Genomic DNA, 22,053 nt, shown 5'->3' on the forward strand with positions numbered 1-22,053 from the left:
GAGACTCCTTAAGAGCTGTAATTACATTCTCATCATTGCTAGTGATGATCATGTCATCTACATAGATGAGCACAGCTGTGAAAGAATTACCAGAGATCTTTGTGAAAAGTGAATAATCAACCCTTGATTGATAGAAACCATCTTGTTGAATGGTGGCAGAAAATTTCTAAAACCATCTACGGGAGGCTTGTTTAAGTCCATATAATGACTTGTTGAGTCGACATACCATAGGTGTCTCCCCTTGTCGACGAAATCCAGGCGGCAATTGCATATAGACTTCTTCAAGTAAATCACCATGGAGAAAGGCATTTTGAACATCCATTTGGTGAAGTGACCAATGTTGGACAACAGCTATAGCAAGTAAACATCGAACTGTAGTTAACTTAGCCACAGGAGAAAAGGTCTCCTTATAGTCAATCCCTTCGCGTTGAGTGAAGCCTTTCGCCACCAACCGAGCTTTGTATCGCTCAACTGTGCCATCAGAGTTATATTTGATCTTATACACCCATTTGCACCCAATTGGACGATGACCGAAAGGGAGAGGTGTGAGTGTCCAAGTGTGATTTTGTTCAAGAGCATGGAGTTCTGCAACCATAGCTTACTGCCATTTTGGATCCAATACTGCCTGTTCATAAGTTGTAGGTTCCACAAGAGTGGTGATGGCACAAACAAAATTCTGATATTTTGGTGAGAGTTGTGCATAAGAAATATACCGAGTCAAAGGGTGACACGTACCTGACAAGAAAGAAGATTGGTTGGAAGCAACCTTGGCGGTGTGGTAGAGATGAAAATTCCGGAGTTGGACATTTGGTTGCTTGATGCGGTCAGAACGACGAGTAATAGGAGGTGGAGGTGACACAATGGTGTCAAGATCAAGTGTACGTTCATTAGAGATAGACTCAAGAGATGAAAGCAAGGGTGTTGGCTAATCATCGGCTTGTGGTTTGGTTGTCTCTGTGGTTATGGGTTCATATGAGGTTTGTGGTAAAGGGAGAATGACCACATCATTTTGTTCTTCTTGTGGATTAGTGTGGAACGGAAATATGTGTTCATGAAAGACAACATCTCAGGAAGAAAAGAATTTATTAGTTTCAAGATCATAAACCCGATAACCCTTTTGACCAAGAGGATAACCAACAAATATGCAACGATGAGCTCTTTGATCAAATTTATGTGTGGGAAAGAGATTGGTGGCATAACAAAGACATCCAAAAGTTCGTAGATGATGATATGAAGGTAGCTTGTTATAGAGAAGTTGGTATGGTGATTTGTGAGAAAGAAGGGGTGTAGGTAAGAGATTGATTAAATAGCAAGCCGTTTGAATACTTTCCCCCTAAAATTTTAACGGCAAGTTTGCTTGAAAACGAAGAGCTCTTCCCACATTTAAAAGGTGATGATGTTTCCTCTCAACCCCCCTATTTTGTTGTGGGGTGTAAGCACATGAATGATGGTAATTGATCCCCTTAGTATCCAAATACTGTTTCATAGAGGAAATTTCAGTCCCATTATCGGTTCGAAGAGTTTTAATGCAACGATTAAATTGGGTTTCCACCCAAGAAATGAAAGATTGCAATATCCTTTGTGTTTCAGATTTAAAACTCATGAGATGTATCCAAGTATATCGAGTATGATCATCAACAATTGTTAGGAAATAACGAGCCCTAGAGTGAGAATTTATTCGATGTGGTCCCCAAATATCACAATGTATCAAATCAAAAGGTGCGTGAGAAGAAATGAAACTAGATGGAAATGACAAACGAGTTTGTTTGGCTAAAGGGCAAATATCACAAACATGCTTGGAATCAAAATAAATTTCAGGATTAAGTTTAGCAAGAACTTGAAGAGGACCGGATGATGGGTGCCCAAGATGTTGATGCCAAAGATCAAAATGTTTGTCAATGGCGTAAGCCAAGGCTGGATTTTGGTCTTGTGCGAGATAGTAGAGGCCATTATGTTGCTTGCCCAGGCCAATCGTCTTCCTCATAGTAGCGTCCTGCACAACACAAAAATCGGAAAAGAACATCACTATACATTGTAATGCCCACGTTAGTTTACTAACTGATAGTAAATTAACTTGAAATTGTGGAAATTTGAGCACGTCATCAAGTTTAATGTGGGGGGTAACATGCAATGAACCAATTGACTCAATATGTGCTTGACCAGCATCTAGCAAACTAATGGTAGTGGTTTTGGGCAAAATTTTCGGATCTAATAATTCAGCTGAGGAAGTCACATGATCCGTGGCTCCACTATCAATAATCCAACACATATTTGAGTGTGGGCAATTCGGAATAATTTTGGATGATGGCATATTTATACCTGTGGCATTTGCAAAATGTTGTGAATTACCACCATTGTTTTTTCGAATCATAGCCATCAATTGGTTATATTCCTCAGTTGTGAGCCTTGGTCCATCATTTTTTGGAAGAAGTTTTGCTTCTATCTCCACAGCCTTATTTGTTTCCACTTTCACATTGTTTGCATTTGAGTGACGTTGATTGGGAGGCTTCATGTTCTTCCCATGAAGCTTGTGGCCAATCGGAAAGCCATGTAGGTAGTAACACTTCTCAATGCTGTGATAATCACGGTCACAATAAGAGCAGTGCAGTGGAGTCTTTTGTTTTTGAACTTGGTGTGCTGAAGTCGCCTTATTGTCCCGATCTGCAAGCATGGCATAATGGTTCTTGTTCCCATTATTGAGAGAAACTTCAACCTGTTTTTCTTGTTGAAGGACAAGTGAGTAAACTCGGCGTGTATCGGGTAGAGGTTGCATCAATAAGATTTGTCCACGAATGGCAGCATAACTATCATTCAATCCCATGAGAAATTGCATAACTCTCTCTTTTTCATCCCTTTCCTTAAGTTTCTCTAATCCTCCACAAGAGCAGGATAACACTTCATGATAGGATGAAAGTTCATCCTAAAAAGCTTTAAGCTTTGTGTAATAAACCGAAATTGATTGCTGCCCCTGCCTATGTTCCACAATATCTCGCTTGATCTGATAAATTCTTGAATCGTTTCCTTGCGAAAAACGTTCTCGCAGATCTGCCCAGATTTCTGATGCTGTTTCGGCATAAATCACACTACTGGCTATGTCTGGATGAATGGAATTCAATAACCATGAGATCACCATATTATTGCAATGTTGCCAAGAAGGAAAACTATCATCAGTCGAAGAGGGTGGCTTAATGGAACCTGTGACGAATCCAATTTTGTCTTTAGCACTCAAACTAATCCTCATAGCCCGACTCCATGTGTTGTAGTTATCTCCTTCAAGTACTTTGGAGACAAGTACCATACCCGGGTGGTCCAAGTGGTGTAGAGAGAAGCGATCTAAAGCTTCTGTGGTAGCCTTAGATGATGTCAATCCCGTTTTGTTGATGTCCATGGCAGCTATAACAAGGAAATAAGTTGCGGAAGCGCTTGGAAGAATTTAGAGTCACCAGGTTTGGTGCTCTGATACCATGTAAGAAAACAGAGCAGAACAGAGTGTTTTTGGAATCTGGAAATCTGGTGTGTATTCCATTAATCAACTTAAGGGAAGAAGATGCATATATACAAAGTATTGGTTAGCCTATTCTAGGAATCTATGTGCAAACGTATCAGTTACAATCAATAAAAAATAATCTTCTATATACAATCAAATATCATCCTCAAATTACTGGATCCTTGATTCCTTTCCCATAATAGAAAAGAAAAAAAAAATTAAATTTAAAATAAATAAATTATTATTATATATTACTTCAAACTTTTTTCATAAATTTAACTCTTCTATTCTTAATAATTTTAATGATTTTTAACTTTCTTTTGCATTTTATAGTAAAATCAAATATGAGAAAATAATTTTATTTAACATTTTTTTTTTCTTTTTCTACTGTTTTGAAAAACCAAACATAACCTTAAAATTTAAATTTATTTCTCAAAATTGATAATTATTATTTTAGTTATTAATTTAATATTTTTATCTATTCTAATCCTCTAATTTTAATTGTTCAAAATCTATTTCTTAATTTATGTTTCTTAATTTATGGACCCATACAATATTATTTTATTTATCAAAAACTCGTCTTGTCAACATAAGCTTAAATAACTTTTTTTTTCTATAATAAAAACATATTATTTCAGAATGATGTTTTATGTGTTATTACTTTAAATAAAATTTCTACTACTAACCACGTAATAAGCAAATAATTAGGGTTAATTAAAAATAATTTTATTTATTAAATATATAAAAATTTATATTTACTAATCAAGTATAAGATCATAAAAATGAAATAATTAAAATTTTTAAAATGTCAAACACTTTGTAGTATTAAAAATTTTCAAATATTATAATGGTTAAAAACGGTTTCTAAAATGACCATAAAATGGAATCTAAATCTATTTTATGAAAGTCCTACAATATAAACAAAATATATAAAAGAAAAATAATACAAAACAAAATTTTTATTAAAATTAATAAATTATGTGATACAATCTTTGTAATAATATTTTTTTGTAAAAGAATATATTTCTCTAATTCTTTTAACTTGATCATAACTTGAAAGATGACAATGAAAATGTTTCTTTGATCTGAGAGAACAATCAATGATCATTAATAACTTGATTTGGAATGAACTCGTTTAAAAGCAAAGATCGCATATGAAATACTTATGTCATCTCTTTAACTTGCAAGGAGATTTCATTAAGGAAATTTGTTAATAAAAAAATATTTATTTATTTTCATTAAAATACTTGTTCAATTTTAATATAGTATTTTCCCATATATTACCTTTTTAATACATGTGACGTTTCAAAATAGTACTTATTATTAATCCCAAATTTTATCCAAAGCCACGTTTTTTTTTAACATCTTTTTAATAATAATTTATTTCACCGAAAATTTGGATCTATGACAACTTTCTTCCTTCAAATTAGATTCCTTTCTCCTCGGGATCTGAATACACGATGGGACGTGTCTTTTAAATAGTACAACCAGGAACGTGTCGACTGAAATTGTATGCTTGGATCAGTGAGTTTCTTTTCTCACTGGAAAGTAGAAGGAGGACAACCTTGGCGTCACTCATGACGTCCAAAGAAACACCACTCCAACTATATCTGCGTTCATACAAGGTACCTTTTTCAACGCATGGAAATTGTGCCCTTCCTATAATAAATTGGAGAATCAAGCTGTCTCCATAGCTTCTCTTTCTCTCTCGGCAACCATGCAAACCCAGTCTTGGATGATGATCCTGGCTGCAGTATGCGCAGCTCTGGTTCACTTCTGTTCATCAGCAGTGGAGTCCCACTCTGCCCAGGCTGATCAAATCAGTAGTTTGCCGGGACAACCCCGAGTCAGCTTTCAACAATTTTCGGGATACATAACCATAGATGAAAAGCAGGACAGATCTTTCTTTTACTACTTTGTTGAAGCGGAAAATGACACAACTACTTTGAAGCCTCTGGTTGTCTGGTTCAGTGGAGGTAAAATTTATGCTTTAAATTAACTGTAGCTGCTAAAGTTAGAATCATTTCTGAGTTTTTAACAGATCTAGCATTAATTTTATCTTTTTCCTTATATAGGACCTGGTTGCTCCTCCGTGGGAGGTGGAGCTTTCGCCCAACATGGCCCTTTTAGACCCAGTGGAGATATCCTACTCACCAATAAATACAGTTGGAACAGAGGCACGCCACAAAATACTTTTCTCTCCTTTTTTATTTTGTAGGAGGGTGCTACTTGGCTGTAGTCATGGAAAGGAAAATGACCCCAAAAGGGGCCGTAGTCAAGTAATGAACTTCATATTTTTTTATTTCTTTATGTTACAGAAGCAAACATGTTATATCCGGAGTCACCTGCTGGAACTGGATTCTCTTATTCTGCTAATACGTCCTTCTACACCAACCTAAATGATGAGATTACAGGTTTTTTTTTCCTTTTAAAATTTCATCAAGAATTTAACTAGCGGTTACTGAGAATTGGTTTCAATCTGATACATTTTTCTAACTGATTAAGGGTCTGCTTTTCTTTATTAGCACGAGACAATCTCGTCTTCTTGAAGAATTGGTTCATCAAATTCCCACAATACAAGAACAGCGAATTGTTCATAGCTGGAGAGAGTTATGCTGGTATGCTGTAACATAATAAAGAATATTCACAAGTCTCTTCCCCACGTTAACCAAAATTTTGTCCTTTGATTTCAAGCGCTCTGATCAAACATGATTTTTTTTTTTTTGCTTCAATCCTCTGATTGATTTATTCTTTTTTCAGGTCACTTTGTTCCACAACTTGCCCAACTCATTCTTGAGTCCCGCGTGAAGTTCAATTTGAAAGGAATCCTTGTGAGTTGAGGCAGAGAAAAATCCGGATTAGTTTTTCTTCTAGGATTGGACTGAAATTAATGTTAGGACTTAATTTTAATATTGCAGATGGGAGATCCTCTTATGGATTTCGATACTAATTACAACTCAGTCCCACATTTCTACTGGTCCCATGGCTTGATATCAGATTCTACTTACAATCTTTTCTCTTCCAAGTGCAATTATTCTCGAATGAACAGAGAGCAGACATCTGGTTCTTTATCACCTGCTTGTTTAGCTGTACGAAGCCAATATTCACAAGAAGTTGGTGACTCTGTTGACCGGTTTGATGTCACTCTTAACTCCTGCTTACCATCTGTTGATCCACAACCGGTGAGGTTAACATTATCTCAATAGTGCTCCACCATTAAAATACACTGCAATTAATTTCATCACCATGATAATTTACTTTTTTTAGTAGGAATTTGCACAATTTTGCTTTAGTTTGTACATGACTTTGCTTTCGGCCTATGCAGCAAGTCACAGAGAATGTGGATGTTTGTATAGGAGACGAAGTAAACAAGTATTTGAATAGGGAAGATGTGCAGAAGTCTCTCCATGCTAGACTAGTTGGAGTCGCCAACTGGAGTATGTGCAGCGGGTAAAATTCAATCTGGACCTCTACTACATAACCAACTTTTTTTCTAGCATCCATATTTGCTTTTTCTTTTTCTCTTACCTTTTGCTTTTTAAAATTGCGATTTCATGGATATAAATTGTTTTTTTTTTAATCTCCATGTTACAGTGCTCTTAGATACAATATAAAAGACAAAGAGATAACCATGATTCCTGTCATGGGCTCCCTTGTCAAGTCTGGTATCCGGACCTTTGTTTACAGGTAATGTTACATGATACATACGGGCGCTATTTTTTTTCATTATGATTCAAAATAGTGATAGTGATACTTAAAAACCTCTACAGTGGAGATCAAGATTCAGTAATCCCACTATTTGGAACTCGGACTCTGGTGGATGGATTGGCGAAGGAGTTGAGACTGAATACAACTGTGCCTTACAGAAATTGGTTTGAGGGAGAACAGGTCGGCTTCTATACATGAATATGAGATTAACTTCATAAATCACTTCAAGTTTCAACTGCTTAACTAAAGATCGGATGATTCAAATCTCATTCATGATGGTTTTTCTTCTGTTTTTCTAGGTTGGTGGATGGACGCAAGTTTATGGTGACATCCTATCCTTTGCCACCGTGAGAGGAGGGTCACATACAGTGCCGGGTACACAACCAGCCAGAGCACTAGTTCTGTTCACTGCATTTCTAAAAGGACAACCCCCACCAGCTGAATGAACGGATCAAATTCACGGATAAGAACTATAGGTCATTATGTATTACTAGATAACAGAGGATGTCTCTTCATATTGTGTTCAGATATTAATGCATTTCCTTTTAGATTAGATCAATGCTCTTCACATCCTCATTTTCCATGCATTTAGCAGCATCTCAGGTATCAGAACGGCAAATTTGCATTTAAAATCCTGTGATTATTGTAGAGGACTTCAGTTGGAACACTCGGATTAGAATTAGAAGCAGAATTTTTTCGTAAAGAGAAGGATAAACTGCTAACTATAAGCCTAAACCAAACCAAAAAGCTTATCAGCTCATAACTAGCACTATATGGGGGATCAATATTCCAAGCCTAAAATTAATGGCCCATGCACAACACCTAATATCCTAACCAAGCAACAGCCTTTTCTTTCCTAGCCCTAAAACCCTTGTTCTTCAATCTCACGACCACTCTCTTGTTTTCACACCCTTGGATCTCAACTTCGGGAGGAGACGATGCAACATGAAGCAAACCACGATTTTATGGCTTGAAGAATATGGTGGAAGAAAGCTCTGATTGGCAGAGAATAGCAGCACCGACTTGCACTCTTCTAGAGATTTAGAAATAGGTTGAAATTTGATACACTTCTTAAGATGTATTATGTAATTTTTTGAGAAAAAAAAAAAAAATCTTTTGTTGACTTTTTCGAAGAAAAATTCAAAGCATATTATATAATAAAATGAATATTATACTAAAGAACGATAGATTAATTTGATTGTTTAAGTTTGTCGAATTAATCAACATCTATAAGAGAAGACACCATCATCCTAGCTACATCACACACCAAAGGTCTCCATTCAGCTGTCTCTCTCTCTCCAGAGTCCAGAGACGTCTGTCTCATCAAAGCCCTGAAATCCCAGTCATGGATGGTATGTTATACTTATAATAATAGCCACAACATGTACAACTCCGTTATGCTCAACAATGGAGACACTCTGCAAGCCCACGTCAGTTTTCAACAATTTTCTGGATATGTAACCATAGATGGAAAGCAACACAGTGCTCTTTTCTAGTAATTTGTTGAAGCAGAAAATGACGTGGAGGCGGTTTCACTTTTTCTTCTTGTTAGTTGTTACGGGGAGGAATATTTTTTCTATATGAATCTCTATCAGTTTGTATTAAAAAATAGTGTGTTAAAAAGTTGTGTGTGACTTTGTTTTACGGCCAGCTTATGATTCAAATATGCAGAAAGCCAGAGAGGATGTAGATGATTGCTGCTTGCATATACAACAAAACAACGAAGTGGCCAAGTGTTTTTAAGCAGGAAAGACGTGCTTAAGGCTTTCTGCATTAACTAAAAATATAATTTACTTTGAATATGTGATAGTGATTTTATAAAATATTTTTAATATTTTTTATATTTGAAAATTTTTGTTATTTAAATATTAAAAATGTTAAAAATATTTTTTAAAATCAGTGTGCAAGTGTAACTCTAATAATTATCACAATTCATGGGGAGAATGGAGATCAAGATTCAATTTTGTCCCACCATTTGGGAGTCGGACTCAGGTGAGCGAATTGGCCAAGGAAGCTTCAGGTGCGCGTCGAGCCTCGCTCCAGTGCGCGTCGCGGCGCGCTTCAGGTGCCCGTCGGGGCGCGCTTCAGGTCGCTTCAGGGTCATGTCGAGGCGCGCTCAGGTGAGCGAATTGGCCTAGGAACGCTTCAGGTGCGCGTCGAGCCTCGCTCCAGTGCGCGTCGCTGCGCGCTTCAGGTGAGCGTCGGGGCGCGCTTCGGGGTCGTGTTGAGGAGCGCTCAGGTGCGCGTCGAGCCTCGCTACAGTGCGCGTCGTGGGGCGCTTCAGGTGCGCGTCGGGGCGCGCTTCAGGTCGCTTCGGGGTAAGCTTCAGGGTCTTGTCAAGGCGCGCTCAGGTGAGCGAATTGGCAAGGAACGCTTCAGGAGCGCGTCGGGGTAAGCTTCAGGGTCGTGTCGAGGCGCGCTCAGTTGAGCGAATTGGCCAAGAAACGCTTCAGGTGCGCGTCGAGCCTCGCTCCAGTGCGCGTCGCGGCGCGCTTCAGGTCGCTTCGGGGCGCGCTTCAGGGTCGTGTTGAGGAGCGCTCAGGTGAGCGAATTGGCCAAGGAAGCTTCAGGTGCGCGTCGAGCCACTCTCCAGTGCGCGTCGAGGCGCGCTTCAGGTGCGCGTCGGGGCGGCTTCAGGTCGCTTCGGGGTAAGCTTCAGGGTCGTGTCGAGGCGCGCTCAGGTGAGCGAATTGGCCTAGGAACGCTTCAGCTGCGGGTCGAGCCTCGCTCCAGTGCGCGTCGCGGCGCGCATCAGGTGAGCGTCGGGGCGCGCTTCAGGGTCGTGTTGAGGAGCGCTCAGGTGAGCGAATTGGCCAAGGAAGCTTCAGGTGCGCGTCGAGCCTCTCTCCAGTGCGCGTCGAGGCGCGCTTCAGGTGCGCGTCGGTGCGGCTTCAGGTGCGCGTCGAGCCTCGCTCCAGTGCGCGTCGCGGCGCGCTTCAGGTGCGCGTCGGGGCGCGCTTCAGGTCGCTTCGGGGTAAGCTTCAGGGTCGTGTCGAGGCGCGCTCAGGTGAGCGAATTGGCTTCAGGTGCGCGTCGAGCCTCGCTCCAGTGCGCGTCGAGCCTCGCTTCAGTGCGCGTCGGGGCGCGCTTCAGGTGCGCGTCGGGGCGCGCTTCGGGGTCGTGTCAAGGCGCGCTTCAGAGCGAGGCGGCTACCCCGAAAGGGATACGCGTCAGGGTTCGAGAATGGATGAGGCACGCTTCCGGTGCCCGCTTTTCAGACCTGGAGGGTGGACGAGTCAGTCTGAATGTGGTTGAACAAAAAATGAAATGGATGCAAAGCAAATTGTACATTTGTTTTTTTATAAGAACTATACATTTTATGTAAAGGTTTTATATTTTATGTAAAATATAGAAAGTATATCCACTTGTCACCTTAGTTTTTCTTGATTATATTAGGTAATAAAAAATTTATGCAATTAAATTATTGATTTTTTTAACTAGCAAAAATGTTATATGATTGAATTATTATTAATCTTTTTAAAATAGTAAGAAAATGAAAGTGCGAAACCATTACTCTTTTTTGTTTATTATTATTATTTTTTATTTTTTATATGTTTTAATATTTACTAATTATGAAAATTAAAATTTTAAAAGATTAGGCCCAATGTCAAATTGGGAAGCTAAAATATTTACTCTAGACTTTTAACTTCAAAAATTTTGTAAGGAAGAAAAGGTCATCATCCCTATCTAAATTAATATTCTAATTAAAATGTTTTTATTATGTAATACTTTTGTATTTCTAATAAAAATGCATTTAAGAAAAATTAACTAAATTATGTTTAGTTTCCAAAATATTAGAAGAGAAATGTGAAGGAAATTAAAAAATATATTTAAAGTTAATAAATAGTTTTAAGATATTACTTGAAAGTCATTTCATACATTTTAATTTTATTGTATAAAGATTGAATAATTTGAAAATGCATAAATTATATTATGTTTGGTTCTTAAAAAATTTAAGGAAAAAAAAGAATATATATATATATTTTATAATTAATAAATTATTTTTATATTTTATTTTAAATTTATTTCACTTATTTTTTTTCTTGATTAAATAATTAAAATATTTAAAAATTTATAATTTGTTTTAATTATATTTGATTCTCCTTTTATATATATATATATATATACACACTATGGAACCGTTTTTTTGTTGTTGAGCACCTGCGCATATGTTCAGAGCAAACTCCAACCATGCACTTGAACAAACAATTGGACTAAGCTTGGGGATGAAGAAAATGGAGATGTGGATAGGAGCATAGTGTCCCGTTGGTTAATAAGTGATTGGGGGCAAGGGAACAAACACTTTGATGGCACATGGAGGAGCACTTACAAGGAAGAATGATAGCGTACTTGAATTTTATGGATGTATCGGTCAAATATAGATGAATATTCTAATAGTGAGACGAAAATGGTTTAAAATTCATTAAAATACTTTAAAATTTTTCAAAAAATAATAAAATAAATGAAAATATATATGTTAAAATTATTTTGTAAGTGCAAATAACGTAATTATGATGAAGGATAATATTTATAAAAAAATTTAGAAAAATTTATCTTGAATTCCTTTCATATATTTATATTCATCTATTTTAAAATTTTAAAACTATTTTTTATTAAAAACATGTTTTATTACATTTTAAATAAAAAATAAAATCCTTTTTAAGATTTATATGAAATGTTTTATTTGAGATTTATTTTCTAAAATTTTATTAAATGTGGTAACAACTTTTTATTATAGATATTAATTTATTTAAAGAATTAAAATTATTAAAAATTATATTAATAGTTTATCCTATCAAATTAATTTAAATTTATAAAATATTAGATCTTTATTATTTACATTTTAGCAATTTTTGAATACATTTATGTTTTCAATATTTTAAAATGAAAATATTTAAATTAAATAAAATTAAAAGGATAAACATAAAAAATTTAAAGTGAAATGATAGTAAAATTTTAAAATATGATTAATGAGATAAATGATGATAGATTTAATATTAAAACTACAATTCATTTTATTCAAATAAATGATCATGTATGATTTTTTTTAATATTTAATTATCATACTTGTTAAGAAAATTATAATGATGGTTTTTCTACTTTTAGTAATCAATTAAATAAAATTTAAAATAAAATAATTAGAATTAATATATTTATTAAAATATTCTTATAACAATGAAGTTTAATATATTGATATGTATATATATTAAGGCAAACTTGCCCCAACGGTGGTTAGGCATGAGTTCAAGCCTTTTTGACCCAACGATAGTTAATTGATTGAAATATCATGAAAATTTATGAAAAGTCGGTATTTCGGTGATAATTCCAAAATATAAGCTAAATTTCTCCCAATTTTCGGTCCCTATTGAATCACTCTGACAAGTGAAGCGAAATATCGATAAAATTTCACTAAAAAATTGCGATATTTCAAATATTGGTTTCAAGCACACATCAAGGCACGCTTCAAGAGACAAACCTATCAAGGGAGGAAACATGGATGGGGCATGCTTTAAGTGCACTTTTTACATTTTGAGACGCGTGAGGAGTAAGCTTTAGTGTACTTGAACAAAAAATTGAAATGGAAAACCAACCTATCTATGAGTGTTTAGGTAGGTTGGCAATTTCTGATAAAATTCCTAAGTGTCCCCTAACTTGGTTTATATTTTGTTCCCCTATTTCTGGATCGATCCAAGTGCAGGAGTAAATCGATCCAACTAACCTATTTTTAAGATCAATTTTTAGCCATTGGATTAAGGGTTTTATTCTCATTTAAAATCAAAATTTTCCCATTTTTGGAAGTAATGATTGCACCAGCCGTGAGAGGATTATTTATTTCCTCATCATTTTAAGGGTGTTTGCCTCCTAAGAAAATCTCATCCAAACTTTCCAAGAAATTTTTTTTAATGGATTTTTTGAAAATGAACATGGGTTGATTTCTAAAAATTTATCTCTCATTCTCTTAGTTTTGTGCAAAAACTCATTTTCTTCTTGTGTGAATTCAAGAAGAGACTGAGATCAAGCTTGGTGCGGACTCCAAGTGTGTTCCGAAAGAAGAAAGTGAGAAGCTGAAAGTGAAGGTACTAGTCAAGTAGTCTTTAAAGGATTGATTGGCTTGAGATAGGTAAAATCTTGTATTCAGTTTTGATTCTTCATAGTGAATGTTTTTGATTTTATAGTAGGCCCATGGTTTTTTATCTTTTTGGAAGTTTTCCACGTTAAAACTTAGTGTCAATTATCTCTTTCTCTCACTCTACTATTTGATTTATTTTCAGTTTTTGATATCATTGGATACTTAAGCATATATGTTGAATGGTAGATATATGAGCTGAAATAAGTATGATTATCCATGGAATAACTTCAATTATTTTTTTTGTTTATTTTGGTTAATGGTATCTTGTAGTAAATTAAAATGAGTTAAGGAGATAATTGTTTTTTTGAATAAATTTTAAAGAGTATTGAAGCATTTGCATGTGAATTGCATTTTATAAATTGTTGGGAGAGTGTTGGTGTATACATGCTTGCTTGTGGTTTTTATGCTTTGTTGAAAAGTTGTTGGAAGAGAAGTTTATGGACATTGAAAATTTTTAAGGTTAGGTAATCCTTGTTGGGAAATTTTTTTTAGTTCAACAACACTTATTCACTCTCTCTCTCTCTCTTTCCCCCCCTCCCCTTCTTTCTAGGTGTAGTCCATTATTGAGATTCACCTTTTCAATTGGCATATGAGTAGGTTTTTAAAGCAAAAATCACTTTCTTGAATCTCAATTATAGAACCTCATCAAGAGGGAGCTTCCATTGAGAGACCACCAATCTTAACCGATGAAAATTATTCTCATTGGAAAGTGAGAATGCAATATTTTATCAAAATGCAAAGTGAAAAAAGTTTGAAATGCTGTTGAATTTGGTTAGTCTCCACCTAAGGTATTGGATAGAGAAGATAGACCAACAAATGTTATCAAGCCTAAGTCGGAATGAGATAGAGGTGATAATGAAGCTAGTGAGAACAATGCTAGAGTCATCTATTCCATCTTTAATGCCATTAACACATATGAATTCCATAGGATAGCTACATGTACTTTGGCTAAGGAGGCTTGGGACATCCTCTAAGTGACTCATGAAGGAACTAATGTTGCGAAAGTGTTCAAACTTCAGATGTTGACCTTTAGGTTTGAGACAATTAGGATGGAAGATCATGAAAACTTTGGAGAGTTTTATAGAAAATTGATGGACATTGTGAATTCTAGCTTTAATCTAAGTGAGCCCATTCTTAACTCCAAAGTGGTTTAAAAAATTCTAAGATCTCTTTCGGAGAGATTTAGAGCAAAAGTCACCGTCATTGAAAAGTCCAAGGATGTGGATTCCTTGAAAGTAAATAAACTTGTAGGTTCACTCCAAACCTTTAAAATGACTCTTGGATCACCTAGGAAATCAAAGAGTATTGCCTTAAATACCATTAAAGATGAGTCCTTAGGTTCCAAAGGTGAGTGTGATGAGAAAATGTCGGATGGAGAAGTTGCTAGATTTGCTAGAAAATTCAAAAAACACATGAAGTTCAAGAAATATAAGAAGTTCAAGGAAAATGCTAAAAAATGGAACAATTCAATGGGAAAATCAAATGTAAAAGACAAAAAGAAAGACAAGAATGTCAAAAAGGACCTTGAGGTTGAGTGCTTCAAGTGTGGGGAAAAGATGCACTATGTCATCGAATGTCCCTAAATAAAAAATAAAAAAATAAAAAAAGAAAGAAAGCCATGTAAGTCATTTGGAGTCACACAAAATCATGTTAATTAAGTGAAAAAGAATCAAATGCAAGTGAGGAATGCACTAATTTCATAGCCTTTATGGTAAGTGTCATTGAGGAAACACTCAAGAAAGAAGTTTTTGGTGAGCCTTGTGAGTCAAGTGACTTTGATGGTAATAAGATGAGTTTTGACTCTGCATATGAGACTTTGTACAAGGAGTGCTTAAGTCTAAAACAGAAACAAGTTGAGTGGAAGGCTTCTAGTGAGTCTTGTGAGTCAAGTTAAGTCTCAACTTGAGACGTGTGAGGCGTAAGCTTCAGTGTACTTGAACAAAAAATCGAAATGGAAAACCAACCTATCCCTTCTCAACTTGTCTACGTTCCATTCTTCTTTGCTTCAAAGTGATCACAGGTATTGCTCTCTTTCCTCAGTTCCCATATCATTATCATTTTCTTTGCTTATCTTCATATTCTCATTTCTTGCTCTTTCTATTCAATGACAAACATTATTTTCATTTTATTCTCTTCTTGCATCTTTACTTGTTGTACCTTTTTTTTCCGTTTAAAAGTTTGTTTGAAGGAGGAAGACTAGTTTGGGGTTTTTAAATTGAAATGATGATTCTATCATCACTTAAACCTTGTCACATGTTCAACATTATGCATATTTTGTTCATTATAACTAACATCATCACACAATACAATAAATGTATATGACATGTATTTATGAAGTATGATGGGTACATTGTTGAATTTTAAATGTAAAGGGGTAATATGAAAAACACAATATTGGTTGAAGGTAAAGTGTAATACACTCTTTTATTTTATATGTTTTAAATTATTTTATATATTTATTAATTATTAATTATGAAGATTAAATTCAAGTCTAGGCCTTGTTTTACAATGTTTTCTTAAATTAGTTTTGAAATTAAAGGAAAAAGAAATAATGTTTTTTGGTACTTTTAAAAATGTGTTTAACAAGCGTTTTAAAAAAATAATTTGTAAGAGCAAAAAAAAAAACACTTGGATAAACAAATTTTAGTTGTTTTTAAAATTAATTTTTATATTTTGATTTTATAAAAAATTTGGAAATTCAATTTTTCATAATATTAATTAAATTAAATTAAATTCAAGCCTTATTAAAATAAAAAATGGTGTTGTAATTAAAAATAATTGATTTTAGTAATATGATAATAAAAACATAAATTATATATATTTTTATTAAAGATGATAATATTTTAGTATATAAATATTAATATTTTATTATAGTCATAGTTTATTCTCTTTTCCAGAACTGATACTTCCATTCATCCTTGAGGATGTCAGCATCTTTTGCTTAGTCGCAGGTGAAGTTTGGATTCTCTCTTTATTGTTTACAGTTTGAGGGGTGTGACTTTGCTTTACAGGTGTCTATCTTTTGATTCACATATGGAGAAAGCCACAGAGGATGCAGATGCAAGTATGGAAGAAAATATCGGTAATCACGGATATATCGGTACTTCGATTTTACGGATATATCGGATATATCGGAGATATATCGGCGGATATTCTGGAAAAAAATATCGGTAGACTTAAAATTGTTAAAAACTCATGGAAATGCAAAAAAAACCTCATAATAATATAATTAAAAGTATAACTGACATTTTAAAGTTGTTTTATTGAAAAATTTGATATATATATATGATATAATTTGCGATATTAGATGTAATTACATCATGTCGATCTATAAGAAATGTTAATTTTGTAATTGTTCTCATTATAAAGTTACATAAAATATTTTATTTCATTAAATATCAATAATTTGTACACATTAAATTCATTAAATAAACATATTTCATATTCAAAATATACTATTTCATGTTAATTAAATTAATTAAATAATTTAGCATGTTAATTAAATTAATTAAATAATTTAGCTAAGTTAACTAGTTTAATTTAATTCTAAATGTGAAAATAAATCACAAATAATCATATAAAATAAACATATCAATTTATAATTAAATAATCAAATTAACCTAAATTAATTCAATAAAAATATAAAAATTAATTACAATTGAATGTAAAAATAGCATTAAATCATCCATATTGCAAACATACTAATTAATTGAAAATACATGAATTAATTACAATTGCAAACAAAATTAATTATAATTTAAAACAAATATACCTTAAAATAATTAAATAATTTAGCAACCTTAATAAAAATTGGAGTAATGAAAGAACAAATGAAGAATGAAAGTAAAAATGGATGAAATAGATGAAATTTGGGTTATTTATAGAAGAAATTTGGGCCAAAATAGCCGTTGGAACATTAATTTACTGTTGAAAATCAATTTTAGTCGTTAGATAAAAAACTGGGAGCAATCGGGCCGTTGGATCGCCATATTACCATTGGAATCACATCTAGGTCGTCGAATCAACACGGGCGTGATCTGGACCCTCAAATCACGTTGCATGAAGGAGGGGAAATATCACCAAAAAATCAGCGATATATCTCCGATATATCACCGATTTTATATCTCCTCTCCGATTTTTCTCCATGAAATATTGTGTCGACCCCTCCCGATACACGATATATCGACGATATATCGCCGATATATCCCGATATTTTCCTCCATGCAATAAAACAACGAAGTGGTCAAATGTGTCAACCGGAAAGACGTGCTTAAAGCTTTCTGCATTAAGTGGAAAAACCTAAAAAAATAATCTTACTTTATTCTGTTGATGACTCATTCTAATACATTATTACCATTCATAGTGGAGAATGGAGATCAAATTTCGATTTTGTCCCACTATTTGGGCGTCGGTGAAGGAATTGGCAGGCGCGCTTCAGTGTGCATCGGGGCGCGCTTCGGTACGCGTCGAGGCGCGCTTCGGTACGCGTCGAGGCGCGCTGCAGGTACGCGTCGAGGCGCGCTTCAGGTACGCGTCGAGGCGCGCTTCAGGTACGCGTCGAGGCGCGCTTCAGGTACGCGTCGAGGCGCGCTTCAGGTACGCGTCGAGGCGCGCTGCAGGTACGCGTCGAGCCCAAAAGGCATACGAGTCAGACTTCAAGACATGGAAGAGGCGCGCCTCCGGTGCGCTTTTCAGACCTGGAGGGTGGACGCGTAAGTTTTGATGTAGTTGAACAAAAGATGAAATGGATGCAAGTTTCAGAAAAGAATCCAAACCCTTTCCAAGTCCCAACTCTTTTTCTCTCGTGGACGCCCCTCGCTCTTCTCTGCTTTCCCGTGGTTGCAGTGCAGGTTCTGCTCTCTCCTTTCTCTCCTCATTTCGTTTTCATTCTCTCTCTCTCTCTCTCTCTCTCTTCCTCTATTTATTTTTTTCCCTTTTATGAATTACAACATAAATGTCACTTATTTTTAATCCCGCATTATTGTGATTTATTGGCAAAATAAAAGGAAAAATTACTTAGTTATGTATGATTTCCATATTTTACAAATTTTTTTTTGTTTGCAATTCATGTGTTCAAATTACAAAAAAAAAAAAAATGTAATTAAATTATTGTTCTTTTTATATATAACAAAAAATAATGCAATTCCATCATTATCCTTTTTCTCAAGTAATAAAAAAGTATACAATTTAAATATTAATTTAAGTGAAAAAATACATTATTTAGGTGAATTTTTTTATAAATTTTTTTTTTTTAAAATATATATAAAATGTAAGAGCACATACCTTGTTTATTTGAAAATTTTCAAGTTCAATTTTTTAAAATTTTAAGATTTTAAAAAGAGTTTTTAAGATACAAAGTAAATTTTGTATTTTTTATAAGAGCTCTTATATTTTGTTCGAGGTTTTTAATTTTAAAAATAAAATAGAAAGTATATTTAAATGTCACCTTAGTTATTCTTAATTATTTTGATTTATTATGAAGTTTATTATTTTTTATTTGTTATTTTGTATATGTTATAAATTATTTTTTATATTTACTAGTTATGAAAATTAAATTATCAAAAGCTTCGGAATGTCATCCTAGGACACTAAAATGCCTATTCTAGGCTTTTAACTTCAAAAAAATGTAAGGTAGAAAGGGTTGACATCCTATCAAATATGAAACATGTTTAGGAATGATTCTAATTAAAACCCTTTTAGTCCATGACATTTTTTGTTAATAGTGTTTTCATTAAAAAGGCATTTAAGGAAAATTACTTAGTGTTTGTGTTAGTGTTCAAACTCTTGAAGTTGGGTTTGCTACTAATATGACCTAACAATGCAAGTAGTGATTGATTAACTTATGCATATAATCTCTTTATGAATTAATATCCGTAATCTAACAAGGTGAAAGATGACAATTTCTCAAGATTACTTTTATCATCCTTGAGTTCCAAATCCTCCTATAATATAATTAATTAACATATCTTAACTCACAAAGAGCTTATATCAAATTTCACTAAAGAAACCATTATGGTCATAGTTTACTTAAACACATCTCTGTAGGATTGCCCAAGGGGACATAATGTCTTAATTTCATGATATATCATAATGCTCATATTGAAAATACATATTGCTATCAAATTTCATCAACAGTGATCCAATTTATAGGGAATATATAATTACTTTAGGATTTCACTCGTACATCAAAGTCATTGCTAACTTTGTTACAAACTTAATATTCTCTCAAGGTTCATAGTAGTTTAATAAAGTCATAACTACTCGATAGCCTTACGTCATGATTCAACATAAGTTTTCTCTAATGTGTAACCGAACACACTAGTGTATTTACTATAGGAACCTCATCCTAGTGGGTAAAACCAGTTATCTCTTTAATTAGGAGGTAATGCATTACAACCTATAATGAATTGTCTAAGTCCATGAATTGACCTATAAATAAATCATCTATTTGTAAAGAACTTATGACTTGAATTTTCCCGTACAACTTTTAATATATCCAAGTCATGCAAAATACAAGAAATATAAGTCAAAATACTCATAAGATAAAATGTATGAAATAAGAATAGATTAAAATGCAACTGAAACTTTATTAAATAAATTATAAACTTTAAATTTGTTGTATCATATCATACTTTTCAGGACTCTTAATAGATGTATTATTATTCATATACTTCAAAAACAATATCATAATTTATTTTATTGTCTACGTTGATCATGACCTTATCAATACTAGTAACCACTTAAGCTTTACTTCTCATTTCATTGCAAGCCTCTCATTATAGTTCTTCGTGAAGGATCTTAGAGATCTACATGACTTCCTCGATCTTAAGGTTGTCCCTACTACCAAATGGAATGTTTCTACCTCTACATAAATACATTTGGGACCTCCTACAACCTCACCATATATCATAAGCCAAAGTAGTGAACATTCCATTATCAACCTTAACACCTTTGGTTCACTATGATGGTAGTACTCTTTCCTATAACCCAACGCAATCTTGACAAGTGGTTAGAACCGAACCCTCTAATCTTCAGCCGCGCAAATGGCATCTTCTTTGTTGTAAACAAGTCATCTTAAGTCATGCATTAACCAACTCATACGCATTGTTCAATTGCCACCTACCTACCTATGTACCAATCCAATTTTTTACTCTCGTGTATAAAACACGTTGCTATTGATTTTCATTTTGTTCACGATAAGGTTTTTGTCGGCCAACATTGTGCGTCTCATGTTTCCACTCAAGACCAACTTGTTGACGCTCTCACCAAATCATTATTCCATCAATGACTTCTTTTATTCCTTTCCAAGATGGGTGTTTCCAATGGAAGTGAAATATTGGGAACGAATTAACAACTTTCTCCCAACCTCGTGGATTCCAGCTCATGATCCACTCATTCACATGAAATGAAATCTCTTAACTTCAACTGCTCTCAATAATTCGCAATTAAGCATATTGCAATATTCTCATTTGTGTATATATATTATTGTAAAACATACAACAATTTATTCAATTCATTCCTTTTTCAGCAAACTTGCTTGACCCTATTAATGCCATCTTACATCCACTGTCATTCCATTCATGAAAGCAGACCTTAAAAAAACCCTCGCTCATAAAACATCACTCCAAAAAAAATCAGTTTTTTTTGCCAAATTTACAACAAGAATATTTGTTTATTTGGCAAGGAGAGGGACTGGACTGGAGAGCAAAATCAGCCTGAAGTCACGGGTCATGAAATGGGATTCCTGGCCTGAAAAAGGCATGTGAAGCCAGTCCAAATTCCGAGTAGAAAAAAGGTCTCCAGTGAGGGTGGGGACATGGAGGCTGGAAATTGTAATAATCCCAAGAGTAGTCTTGCGCCCTTGTCCAAATGAGAACATCACGAGAGAGATTGAAAATGGTGTCTCCAGCGTCTGTTTCTAGCACCGGCTTTGAAAAAGCAATGTGAACGTAATCAACTCAAATAAAGAATTGCCAAGATTTTCCATTGAAAAGCCCACCATTCATTCATTCATACATTTTCTGCAACTTTTTTGTCTTCATATAAAACCTTCATCATCACCCATCTCCATTCACAAAACCAAGACGAGGGCTCGGGTTTCTTCTGATGGATCACCTGGGATCATTAACAATTAGAAAAATACTTGTCCCGAGTGTAAAATGCCGGTCGGAATGCCGCAAAGTTAATGAGAAAATGTTCAGTCTCGTTACCTTCATAAAAAAATATTGATTTTATAAATGTTTGATAAGTTGATTCCAAAAAAACACTTTTTAAATAATAAAAAATTGGATGAATAAATTTTAGTTGTTTTTTAAAAATAATTCTTGGATTTTTATTTTATAAAAATTGTGTAAATTTAATTTATATAATCTTAATTAAATTAATTGAAATCTTATTAAAAATAAAAATAATTATAAATTTCTTAGTAAAATATGAATATTGGCATTGTAATAAAATTATAAATTATATTTTTATTAAAAAATTTAATTATTTTAGTATTTCTTATTATAAAGGCATGATTTTTTTTTTTTTTGTTAAAATGAATAATAATAATAATAATAAATAATATTTTATTTAAAATAAATTTAAAAACAAACAAAGTTTTATTGTTTGTTATGTAAGTTAATTTTATATTAGATGTACACAAAGTATTTTAGATTAATCTTGATTCAATTTGTAATATAACGAGTTAGTTATTTAAATAATTAACTATTCTTGCAAATTGATA

The 22,053-nt window shown here is 33.9% G+C and overlaps 1 protein-coding gene and 2 long non-coding RNA genes across 4 annotated transcripts; 2 read left to right on the forward strand and 1 right to left on the reverse strand.

Annotated features, from left to right (window-relative positions):
• Positions 1–5,132: 5,132 nt before the first annotated feature.
• Positions 5,133–7,748, forward strand: LOC100256829 (serine carboxypeptidase-like 45). Its single transcript, XM_002277364.5, has 10 exons — positions 5,133–5,463; positions 5,563–5,664; positions 5,806–5,901; positions 6,013–6,105; positions 6,248–6,318; positions 6,406–6,669; positions 6,813–6,937; positions 7,082–7,174; positions 7,258–7,375; positions 7,495–7,748. The coding sequence occupies exons 1-10, from the start codon at positions 5,205–5,207 to the stop codon at positions 7,639–7,641; spliced, it is 1,368 nt and encodes a 455-aa protein (XP_002277400.2). The 5' UTR covers positions 5,133–5,204; the 3' UTR covers positions 7,642–7,748.
• A 1,158-nt stretch (positions 7,749–8,906) lies between these two features.
• Positions 8,907–10,559, forward strand: LOC132254169 (uncharacterized). 2 transcript variants are annotated; one of them, XR_009466397.1, is made up of 2 exons: positions 8,907–10,023; positions 10,091–10,559. It is a non-coding gene; the product is annotated as an uncharacterized LOC132254169 (long non-coding RNA). The 2 variants fall into 2 exon arrangements; XR_009466398.1 differs by having other exon boundaries at positions 8,907–9,927.
• A 7,018-nt stretch (positions 10,560–17,577) lies between these two features.
• LOC109123018 (uncharacterized) lies at positions 17,578–18,221 on the reverse strand. Its single transcript, XR_002030637.2, has 2 exons — positions 18,101–18,221; positions 17,578–18,022 (listed from the first exon to the last, which is right to left on the reverse strand). It is a non-coding gene; the product is annotated as an uncharacterized LOC109123018 (long non-coding RNA).
• Between the last annotated feature and the right edge of the window lie 3,832 nt (positions 18,222–22,053).

This window comes from Vitis vinifera, chromosome 8, assembly GCF_030704535.1.
Source record: "Vitis vinifera cultivar Pinot Noir 40024 chromosome 8, ASM3070453v1".
In the NCBI taxonomy this organism is placed as follows: domain Eukaryota; kingdom Viridiplantae; phylum Streptophyta; class Magnoliopsida; order Vitales; family Vitaceae; genus Vitis; species Vitis vinifera.